The 12,149-nt window shown below is 39.2% G+C and overlaps 1 protein-coding gene across 4 annotated transcripts in view; it reads left to right on the forward strand.

Annotated features, from left to right (window-relative positions):
* Positions 1-12,149, forward strand: part of KYNU (kynureninase) — a 79,160-nt gene that overhangs the window by 55,320 nt on the left and 11,691 nt on the right. For 3 of the 4 annotated variants that reach the window (XM_072931734.1, XM_030278120.4, XM_072931735.1), the window contains exons 11-14: positions 4,365-4,417; positions 5,877-5,962; positions 9,522-9,752; positions 10,970-11,295. In XM_072931734.1, the coding sequence (XP_072787835.1) occupies positions 4,365-4,417; positions 5,877-5,962; positions 9,522-9,752; positions 10,970-11,122 (523 nt within the window). In that variant the 3' untranslated portion in view covers positions 11,123-11,295. Of the gene's footprint in view, positions 1-4,364; positions 4,418-5,876; positions 5,963-9,521; positions 9,753-10,969; positions 11,296-12,149 lie in introns of those variants that run through there. The other variant, XM_072931736.1, reaches the window with a different exon arrangement.

The following is a 12,149-nucleotide window of genomic DNA, read 5'->3' on the forward strand; positions in this document are numbered from 1 at the left end:
CTGGCTCTGTGTAATGAACTTTGGGAGCAGTGACAAGTCTCATTAACTCCTCAGAGCTGATTCTTTCTCATGGCTGGAACAGTAACATGAAAAAAAAGATCAAACAAATCTTTGCCAACACCTGGATGCTTTTGCAAAATTAAAGCAATGTGTGAATGAAGAGCTTAGCTGCCACCCAGCAGTTACATCAGCTCCTTTGTGGACAAAACCTGGCCCCAAACTGCCTGTTTATGATTTGGCTTAATCCATCCTTTCACAAACATATCATGCTTTGCTGGTATAAGCTCCTAATATAATCTAAATAATGACTATGAAATTTCCAGCTCGCTTTGTGACCTGATAAAGGAGAGGAAACAAACTGCTCCGTGCCCAGTGAAGCTGGAAGATGTAAAATCAAGTATTACAAATTTCACACCGTATTCCTGTAGCTTTTCAACTTGCTTTCCTCTGGATGTGAAATTATTATCTTGCACAATATAATGACAGGATACTTCAACACATTGCCCTGGACTGTAAAAGCTGGGCCACATTAATGGCATTTCCCTGTTTTCTGTATCACTGCTCAAGAGTTTCTCTCTCTTTTTCTTGCTGAGAAGGGAAATGAGACCCGTGTTGCTTCAGGCTGTAAATTATAAATGAGTAGCATGATCATCTGTAATGATGAAGCAAAGGTCAGAGGAATTTTTTTTGTATTTTTTCTGTGTTCTTTAACTGGATCTTCTTTGATGTTTACACTACACATACATCATGATCATTATATCCTGCACTCCTGCATCATTAATACAACTACAAATGAGATGACTCAAGTTATGAACAACCAGTGCTACACTTGAATGCAGACAGATATGAAGGAGGAAAATGAGCTAAATAAAAATACTTATTGAAGGGATTGTTCCCTGGTGTAAATGTCCTTAAAGAGAGTATGACTAAATAAGAGAATACTGTTCCATTCTGCAGTCATTTTCCAGCCCAGCAAACCTTTGTTCATTGATTTGTAAAACAAGAGAACATTTTGGAGTAAATAAAAAAGGAATTTGAAAACCTTTCGGCAATATATAATTATATTCTTATTTCATTAATAACAGTTTGCTTTAAATTTTATGTGGCACATGTAAAAATTCTGTGCAAAGACTGGAAGTGGCAGAATTCTCTGGGAAGGTCTGAGTGTTATCAAACTGTGAGGATCTAGACAAGGCTGGTTGGGTTCTTCAGCAGCCTGGTTCAGTGGAAGGTGTCCCTGCCCATGGCAGGGGTTGGAAAGGGATATTTTGTTTTTCAAGGTGCCTCCCAACCTGATGGCAATGGTTTTACTTGGGGCATAGAATGGAACAATCTATTTAAAAGGTTATTTTCTAACTGAAATGGTCTTGTAAGAACATGTTCACCTTGCAGAAAAAGACACAGCTAGTTTGGCACTGATTCACTCTCATTTTAGACACGATTTCTCAAAGGATTTCAAATATGCTTTTTCTCCAGGATGGAGAGATGTACTCTGTGGAGGGGTTCCAGGAGCATCCCTGCTGACCAGCCTTGGGAGGCTGCTGGGGCTACCTGGGACCGGCAGCAGGATGCTGCAACCAAAACCTATCTATCAGTGAGATAGCAATTTTGATTAGTGATACGTTAAATTTGTGATAAATTTGCATTTTTAAATTTATAGTGGAACATTTGCTAAATTAGACCTTTATCTCCTTACTGATACTGATTTTAACACACTTCCCACAATGGGTTTTATATGCCATGGAAAGCATGTAACTTGACAGCCCCATTGCCAACATATTTAAGGTGTTTTTAATCACAAGCACATAATATATGACTTTATGCATTTTCTTCCACTTTATGCATTTTGCCAAAAGTTATGAGTTGGATTTCAGAATCTATTTAGATCTTGGTGCCTTTGTTTTTGAGGCAGGAACAGTTGAAATGGCGACTGCAGTTCAAAATGCTCACTTTGCATGCAAAGTAACAACTCTTTAATAAGAAATTTTACTGCAGTAAGTTAATGTGCAGTTTTATTGCCTATTATTTTTAGTGAGCATTTATAAAGCGTTATGTTTGGGGTTTAACACCTTAGCTCTCTCCCATCACAACAGGTTGAAATTTGGCATAGCGGTGGCAACCTTCATTTCAAAATTTTCACAGAAAATTGTAAACAGCAAATCACTATAATTTGTGAAGATTTTGTTAATTTCCATGCTTTGAAGCCTGTCAGCTTAAATGTCAAATAACATGACATCCATATGGACCATTAGATCAATGAGAGTGTAGGACCAGAGATGCCTCAAAGTGCACATCCTGCAGTGACACCTCTGAAGTTCTAGAACAGCCAAAAGAGAAAAAATAAAAAAGAGGAAAAGCAAATTGTCAGATTATGGTAGGAAAGGGCAAGGCAGCAAAAACTGTCTTTTTTAAAAAAAATCCTTCATTCTGTCATTTTGGAAAACTTTTGAAATTTCACTTTCCAAGTTGCCTCCGTGGTGCTGCAGCTGAGATCTGGGTTGAAGCCAACTTCAGAATTAGTGAGTTTTGAGCATTTGAAGTGCAACCAGAGAGTTTTTCATCAGCCCTGATCTGGATAATGGTTTCATTGATCTGCATTTTGTCTTTGCTTTCTGGGTGTGGTCCAAGTGGAACATTCTATTGTTTTCTCCTTCTCACAAACTATTTGTCCTGGTGTTTTAGTTCCCATGGATTTCTTTTCTGCTTCAAGCTTCGAAATTCATAGAATGTGTGTAGACATTGATATCAGCAGATTGTTGCAGAAACGTGCAATATTCAGGGTTTTCAGTACAATGTTGTCTATATATTACAGAGTTCCTATAAAATAACTGAAATATCTTTTATGATTCAAAGCATCAGTAATGGAGTCGCTTGGGCAGAGCCTCTTGTACTTTATTTGGGGTGTATTCATTTTGGCAATGTAATATCTCATTTAAAATGGATGTATATTGCCCTATTAATTTTCATGGGTCTCAGAATAATAAAAACATCATGCAGCAATAAAGAAAAAAACATCCTTTTCTGTAGAGCCTCTGTTTAGATGCAGTTCACAGAAGTAAACATAAAACCTGTGTTGTTATACAGAAATACGAAGTACTTTATTTTACACTCTGCAGTATTCATATAACAAGTTTCTAACTCAAATGTGGCCTTAATTCTGCAGAGCTCAGCTCTTTTAGGCAAACTGCAAAATGCTCCTTTAGGGAGGGGCCATGGCTTTCTTTTCCCTGTTTGTTTCCAGGAAGGCTGATCTACTGTGACCTTTACATATAGACTTATTTATCATTGCAAGTCTTGCCACCCCTAAAATTTTGCTATCTGGCATAGGGAAAATTGAGTAAAGCCTTGGCAGAAATGGTGTCCAATATGTCCAGTTCTGGAGAGAGCTGTGAAGTTCAGGAAGGAGTCTGTGATGGTGACTTCTTGATATTGTAAAAGCATTGATACAGGGGAATCTCCAGTAGGACTGGCATTATTGATCACTGATATCACTGTGTGCTGAGATAAGAAGAGGAGAACCCAAAGGAGGTGGGGAAAAAGTCCCTGATTTTGCAATATCGGTTTTATCTGCAGTGTCCTGGCAGTAGGTGATCCAGTACATCCAGCTGCTTTAGAAAACTGTTTGTAGCAATGCCCTCACACATACTTTCCATTAAATATGAGTTAATAACATAGTGTCATTTTAATGTCCAAGTTCAGACATATTATTTTTTAAATAATTGTATTGGTTTTTTTTCAGGAGACAATCTTAAAAAAAAGGAATATAGCCTTAAACTGGTTTGGGTTTCATTTTAAAGAAAGTTTTTAAATAATAAGTTTAGTTCAGGAAAATAAAAGAGTGTGCAGAATTCACACTGGTCTCTGCTGTAAGGATAAGGCAATGCCCACACAATCCTCCTTCCAAGGTCTGCTTTGCTTGCTGTTCACCAAAAAGTCCTTTTCTTGGTGAAACTAAGTCAGATTTTATAACTCCTTTTAGCTTTCAATTTTCATTAAACTAAGTTTAAGAGCAGGGGAGAATGTTTTGAATTTAATGCCTTGGAACCAAACAGTGGAAATATTTCTGTACTATTTTTTGGTTTGTGAAGTGAATAAGGAGAAAATGGATATTGTTAAAATCAATAGTTAATTGAAAGATGTGATGTGTTTTATTATTTGCAGTAAAAGAGAAATTCTCAAATGGTAATGCTAAGTTTTTAGTGCTAACTCTTTATAGAATTTATTGAATTTTTATGTCATTGTTAGAAATAAAATGTATTATTGGAAATGTATATATTGCTTAATCTTATATAATTTTTGCTGCTTAAAGCTAAATTAAAAGCTATTAAGCTTTCTATTACTTTATTTTCTTTAAAAAACCTTAGGCTGGTCGGCTGGTGGGGCCATGACTTCAAAACACGATTCCTCATGGAAAACAGTATGTACTTGTGCACTCTCAATTTTACCTTATTTGATTTATTTATATAAAACCAGCTTCACTGTTGTAGCAGTTTAAGGAGAAAGGACAGAACTTTCCATTTCCTCATTTATGTTAAAGGCATTAGGCTAAACTCATCCTAAATATGTGAGGCAGTGGAGTTAAAAAAATAAATGTTGGAATAAATTTGTGTGTGGGCATAAGGGTTTGACTGTCTGCTCCTAGACATTTTGCTGAAATACCTTCAAAAAGCAGATATAGAATATGGATGAAACTTTCAAAGTATCTCAGTGAATTAAATTCATAAGCCTCTGAGGAGCGAGGATCTGCCATCAGTCACTGGGGTAATACCTTTCTTCAGGATTAGTTCCACTGGAATTAATGAGAAGTTATACAAATTCAGGTAAGGTAACTGACAAAAGTCATGAAATCCCACTAATGTTTCAGCATCTCCAAACTTCCTGCGCTAAGGAGGAATGGGTTATTAGACAAACCTGCTCTGAAATAGTGTTTATTGTCCCAACAGAAAATGAGAACTCCTTTCCAAGCCTGAAAGCTAGACTGTTCAATTCCAGTTTAAACTATGGCAGAGAGATTATCCTGAGGGATTAGGATGAGAAAGGAGCTTTTTGGTTTGATTGGTTGTTTTGTTTTTAATATATTTTTAATTTTCTGTGGCAGTGCCTGTTGATGTGGCTTTGGCTGGAGAGCACCTCTCTAATAGCCTCAGTCTGCTCTTTGTTTTCAGACCAAATGCAAGAGAGTGGCACTATGGAAAGCCAGCAGGAGACACAAATTGCCTTGAAATTTGCTAGAAGAAGAAAAACGTTGTTTATTCATTTCCATGAGCAGTTTACAGGGGAGAAGTTGGGCATTATAAAATTAGCCAGTCTGCTGCGTGTGAAAAGCGTTTCCTCCGCCGCGTCCTCCTGCTCTGGTGCTGGAGCGTGAAATATCAACGGTGACACAGAACTTACAGTGAGGCTTTTGTAGATTTATTAAATAGATTTTGGGAAATTTCACAGGCAAATTCTAGGCAGCTCCTCTCCTTGGCCTGAAGCTACACTTAGCTGTATATGCAGCCTCCCATGTGTCTCATCAGCCCAATAAAGTGAAGGAACGTGATTCCTTGCTGCTGACTTGGAATTCCTCTGCCTCGTGCCAGCCTTAAAAGAGATTCAAGTGTAAAGGTGGTTTTAACACACACCATTTAAACAAATTAATTGCAGTTCTCTGGTTCCCATGAAGCTGCTAATGAGGTCTTCTGCTGGATAAAATTGGGCTTCTCTCAAAGTTGAAAGTATTAGCTGGGAATAGATTACTATTTCCTTTTAATGACCCATTCCTACGGGCCACATTAGGGAAATATTTTACTGTGTGAGGACAGACTTCAAGATAAGGTCCAATCCATTAAAATGAAGAAATCAAAAAACACTAATATAAGTTATTCATTTTCCAGAATTACAACTAAGTGAAGGAATTAATGGATTCCGGTTATCAAATCCTCCAATTTTACTGGTCTGTGCTCTGCATGCCAGTTTAGAGGTAAGTAATTGCTTTACTTTGAGCCTGAATTTAAGAGTATAAAAATGTTTAATGAATGTTACGTGTATTATTGCTGTCTCCCTTAAAGAAAATTGTGAACTATTTGAACAGGGAAAGGGAGAAGTAATGAAAAGCAAACAAAATTACCCCACAGCCCTGAGAGACCAAGGCCTTTAATGAATATACTCATCTCCCCATGTCTCTCATAGACTCTGCTGGAGGACCCTGAGTTGGACCAACGGTATTTGAGGTTTGCACCTCCAAACCTGAACTCTAGCAATGTGTTTGTCCTTGCTTTTAGGAGCTCAGTACAAACAGCACCTTTATCCCATATAAATATTCATGGCTAAAAATCACAGAGTAATTAAAGTTGGAAGAGATGTCTGAGACCACTAAGTCCAACAGTGCCTTGTCTTAATACTACTCATGGGAAGGATTATGTTCAGCATCTTTCTGCAAAGGAAACATATAAATCTGAATAGTTTCATTCAGAGCTGCTGCTTCATATATTCCACCAGCAAAGCAGACTTATATCCTTTGTGAAAGAAAATTAGGTGTTCTTGCTGTCCTGGATCAAGTGATCCAGTGGCTCAGAGAACCTGTTCTGCCTTTGGTTACAAGCAGAAGAGACAAAAACTATCTGCAAATGTTTCCTAAAAGGGGCATCCATGAGTGTGGCATGGCTCCAAGCTGTCTTTTCTTCCATTGAATCATTTGTTTTTTGGTGGTCAAAGGAGCAGAGCCCCATCTCTGACCTATCTCTGTATGAATCACTGACGCTGTGGCTGTGGGAAGGGCAGTCCTGCCATACAGAGTTAATTCCTCCTCTGAAGGTGTGATCCGTGTGCTGAAAGCCTCTGATCCACTTTGGAGAGCACAGCCCACCTCTGTTTGAGGGCATGGAGCTTTTCCCCAAACACTTGTGTTTCACATCAATATGTTCCAGCATTTCTCATAAGGATAGTTCACCCCTGAAATCAGGACTCTTGGTGTGTGGTGTTACTCAGATTTACCTGCTATATGCAATATATTCTGCTATAAAATAATCCTTAAGCTGGTTTTCAATGCAGCCTTGGGTAGCAAGGTTTTTCCACCAGCATAAATTACAGAAATTTATTTCTGGTTAGCATTCTATTAGTTCTAGCAGAATAGCTGAGCTGATGCTGGAACAAAGAGCTGTGTCCACATCCCTCTTCTGTATTTACTGAAAAAACCAGCATCTTAAGCAAATAAAATCAAAATTGCTAGTTATGATCTCTCCATCTTACATGCAACACTGAAGGACTGCAAAGGGCACAGCCAACGCTTCTTGTTCCGCCTGACAATTTATTTTCTTAGTCCTTAAACATCCAATATATTGTTTCAAACTTTATGTGACCTTCGAGATAAGCTGAAAGCTGTTCTGCCATGACCCAGATTGTGAGTGCTCGGGTTTGTGTGGGCTGGTGTCATTTAGCCCACTGCAGGGAGCCTGGAACAATGAGGGCTGAGCAGTTTCCACTGCCTCCCCTTTCCCTGCCCACATTACCTTTTGGCACAGCCAGTATTTCCCAGTGCTAATTGCTCTAATACAGTGGGAAACAAAATAGTTTTCATGTCTGGCAAGAGATGGCTAGTGAAATTGCATGCCACCTTCACTGGGACACATTAAGCAGAAGGCAGTGTTTCCAATGGAAACAATGAAAACTGCAAGTGTTAATGGATGTTATTCCTCAATAATGCTTAAAGTGACTGTTATGGCACTAGCTGCTGCCTTTTATGGAAAAAAGGGGAGCGCTCTACAGACACATTTTAAAGACCTTTTTCAAAAAATTTCACCCAGGAGACCAAGTATTCCTTGCACAAAGCCTGTGGAAGCAGATTTTTGCATGTAGCCTAAGGAGATCCATCCCTCATGCTCCTGCAAATCCTGGAGGAATGGGAGGCAGGTCTGTTTTCCCTCTAGTGATGCACTGAACAGTCCTGTGTCTGCTCTGCCTGCCTGGGTGGAGAGGGAAGCACCTCTAGATTTTTGCTGACCTGTGCAATTGCTGACTGCTGGTGGCTCTGGTCCCTGTCACATTTATTCCCTTGCAAAGTCTGTCTTACAGCATCCACATTCTGTTTCACAAGCACAAATGCAGCATCTAGTGGCTGTGATAGCATCAGGAGTGAGATTTGGGATGTTCTACAAAACAATATTTTCCAGATGCTGCTGGAAACCAGAATTTGGTGTTTTTCGAGTAGGATTTCTCAGGAACCTCTCTCTAGTCTTTTCCACATTATGATATAAGTAATCTTAAAATTGTTACTTCTTTAGTGTGGAACAGTGATTTCTTGAGAGTGAAGATGGATTTTCATCCAGGGCACTGCCTTGCCTCTGATTTGCAGCTGCAGTCAGTGGAGAGAGAGCTGTCCACAAGCATTGATGTGCCAGGATGTGATTTGAAGTGGCTGTTGGGCACTTGCATGCCTGTATTGTATCCCTGTCATTTTCCCCTGCAGCTAATTCCATGAGAAGAAGGAAATAGAGGTTTGAGGAAGGCAGGGGTAAATTGTTTTTGGGGTTGCATTTCCATCATTCCCTGTAATGGAGCCTTTCCAGAGCAAAAGCAGAAGCTGTCTCACCTTCTGCTCCCAAACTCCTCTGCCACATTGGTCTTGTTTGTGTGGCCTAACAGCACTGCCACTTCCAAGCAGTCATTCTTGCATGTCTCCTGATAATTTGAGTGTCTGAAACTCACCAGTTCTTGTAGCTGTGTAAGAGGATTACAGAGAGCGAGCCTGTACAGAACTTAAAGCTGTAAAGTCAATGTTAGTATACATTTTGTGCTTTCACAGACAAGAATTTCTACACCAGTCATGATGTTTCTGTCTTGGCCCTAGGATTTGGTTAGTAGAATCATTTACTTTAGAAAAGACCTCAGAGATCATTGTGTCCAGCCATTAAACCAGCACTGCCTGGCTCACCACCAAACCATGTCCTCAAGTGCCACACCTACATGGTTGTGAACACTTCCAGAGACAGTGATTCCTGCCATGGACAGCCTGTTCCAGTGCTTGACCACCCTCTTAGTTAAGAAATTCTTCCTAATATCAAAACTAAGCCTCTCCTGGTGCCACTTGAGGCCATTCCCTCTTTTCTTATCAATTGTTTCCTGGGACCTGGCCACACCCTCCTTTCAAGCAGTTGTAGAGACTGAGAAGGTGTGTACTAAAGGTACATACAAGGGAAAATTTTTGTGTGATTTTGAGTTTGACTCAGCACTCTTGTACCTACAGAGGATTCATGGATCCCCTTTAGACATGCAGAGGAATGCTCTCTTAGCAAACTGGCTTTGTATTCAAGTTATTTCTGCAGACACAGATGTGTATAAACAGTAGGCACAAATATCTGTCATTATCTAAAGCATAACATTATCCTGTGTTTTCCAAAGCCCAATCCTGTCATGTTTATGTGAAATCTCTCTTTGCTGTTACTACCTGATTCCAGTGATAATATATAGAGAAATCTTTCTTTATTTCCTTTTCATTTTCTACAGCAACATATTCTCATTCTAATGACTTCAAATCATCACAGGTTTTTAGTCAAACTACAATGAAAGCATTGAGGAGGAAATCTATTCTACTCACTGGTTACCTGGAATACCTGATAAAGCATTACTACAGTGAGGACAAAACAAATCCAGAGAAGCCCTTTGTAAGAATAATCACACCATCTCAGATTGAGGAGAGAGGATGCCAGCTCACTCTGTCGTTTTCCCTTCCAATCAAATCTGTGTTTAAAGAGCTGGAGAAGAGAGGAGTAGCTGTAAGTAAATCAAATTTTGTCTTCTTTACAAGTAACAAACTATTACTTTGCTTTTATTCAAATGTAGTTTCATAGAAGGCAAAAACCCACTAGGACTGATGATGATTTCTTTCAATTTCAGTTTTCACTTGTGCAAGCTGTCAAATGCATAGAGTTATTTTATGAAATATTTGTTAGGCTCTGTATTGCCCTTTCACTGTTGACTTATTTCCAGTAGTTCTGGAGTCACTGCTGAGGCTAGAGTTGTATCATGGGTGCATGAGGATGGAAGGCACAGCTACAGATTTACATGACAAGGAACTCTGGAGCTTCATCAGTCCTCTTCTTGATCCACAAATGGCCAAAAGCTTTGTGAAGCATCGAGATGGAGCAATGGAAAAGCTGTGATAGGTTCCATAGAGATGTGTTTTAGCACTCAGAAAAAACAGCCACTGAGCAGCACTTCCTTGTAATGGCACAGTTGCCATTGAGCACTGCTCCAAAAGAATAAAAGGGAAATTTAGGGCCATGCATTGGGTGATTCAGATGTGCTGGTAGGTGATGCTGATAGCATAATGCCATATAAATGAGATATTAGTTTTATTTCTGTTGGTCACTTGTCTCCCCAAAGGGCACCTCTTTTAGCTTTCATATGCTGCTGCTTTGGTGCTGCCAGGGAATTCCAGGAACTCCTGCTTTTAACAGAGCACGGGGCCTCACACTGTTGGCTTGTCTTTGCAATGCAGTGATATTTTTCAAATATAAGAGATTATTATATTCAGGAAAATGTTCAAAATCACAGTGAGGGGAAGAAAAATGCTGCAATGACTGCTCCATTACTTGCACCTTTAGAACAAGATGCTCACATACTGGAATGGGGGGGTTTTGTGCTTTTTTTTTTTTTTTTGGTCATCTCTGTGCCTCTTCAACTCTGGGCTCCTATAGGCATTAAAGTGAATTTTGGGGCTACAAAGCTGGTTTGAAGCCCTCAACGGCACTGCTAAAGTCCTGAGCCCATCCTGAGCTTTGTGTAATTTTTTAGGCAAAACTACTCTTATTAATTTTTCACAATCATACTCCTTACTGTAGCTCCTTGAGGATCCCAAAGGTTTTAAACGTGCTTCCTTGTCAGTCCAGTCATTCTTCCTTGGAGACAAGTTGTGGCATTTAAAAACACAGCCTGACAGATAGACAAGAAGTGACCTGAATTTACTGAAAGCTCCCTCTCTGTTTTGCAGTGCGACATGCGAGAACCAAACGCTCTTCGCGTTGCCCCAGTTCCTCTCTACAATTCCTTCCTTGATGTGCACAGATTTATTGAAATCCTGGGATCTGCAATTACATCTTCAAAACAAACAGCAAATAATACTGTGCTATCTGGTTCTTATTGATGGCTCAGCTGTACCTTTTAATCTATTTCTGACTAAGATGCATTTATCCTGCTGAGTGATTCTTTGCTTCGAGTAGATCAAGCTATATCCCATGCAATTTGCAAAAAAATGACTGTGCTTGAATAGTTATTTACAACAGACATAGTTTTATTAAAGCTCATATTTCCACTCTGCTTTGACTTTGACTTCATGAATTAGTATGCTTTGTATATTTTAATGGGGCTCTTCTTAAACATTTTATGTAGTTTTATTACATTAGCCTTGAGAAGCATGGAAAAATTGCTATCAACTAGAACAGGGATGAAAAAAAATCCCTTCTTTAGTATAAAAATTATGCATAATAAAATGTGGAAAATAGACAAATCACCAACTGTTAAAAGACACAGTCCAATTTACATTTTTAATTTAGTAATTCTATTTAAAGTACAGGGTATACTTGAAAAGTAAAAGTTGAACAATTGTTTCAAAACTCCTGACTGCTGCACACTGGAGTTTTTCAAAGGCCCCAATATTTTGAAATTTTGGTTTAACGAATTATTTAATTGAAGAACAAATTTAGATTGCAGATATCTTCTTTGGTGTGATACTGTCTGAATCTGTGGTATTGATGATTCCGAGATTGTAGAAAGTCTCTGTCTGTCAGCCCCGCTGCCAAAGCAGAAGCCATAATTGGTCTGTGCTGTTTCAAGGTTGTTTATTCTGTTTATCTCTAACATGTTCTGCTGCCCTGCCGCAGCTCTGTCCTGCAGGGCAGCGTGTGGGGCTCTGCCCTCAGTGGGATGTTACAAACATTAAATACCAGAAACTACCTGTGCTGGATTTACAATAACGTGCCAATATCTGTCACCTACGTTGGACAGTGTGTCCCCAGCCTGAACCAACAGAAAAATGCCAACACCACAGTGAAACATGGAGGGCATGAAGAAGCAGAAAAAGGACAAGACACACCCAGTTTCTTCCATCTTGTCCCCTTTGGACCCCTAATCTAGAATCCTAGAATTTTACTTTTGCACCTGTGCCACACTTA

This window comes from Taeniopygia guttata, chromosome 7, assembly GCF_048771995.1.
Source record: "Taeniopygia guttata chromosome 7, bTaeGut7.mat, whole genome shotgun sequence".
NCBI lineage: Eukaryota > Metazoa > Chordata > Aves > Passeriformes > Estrildidae > Taeniopygia > Taeniopygia guttata.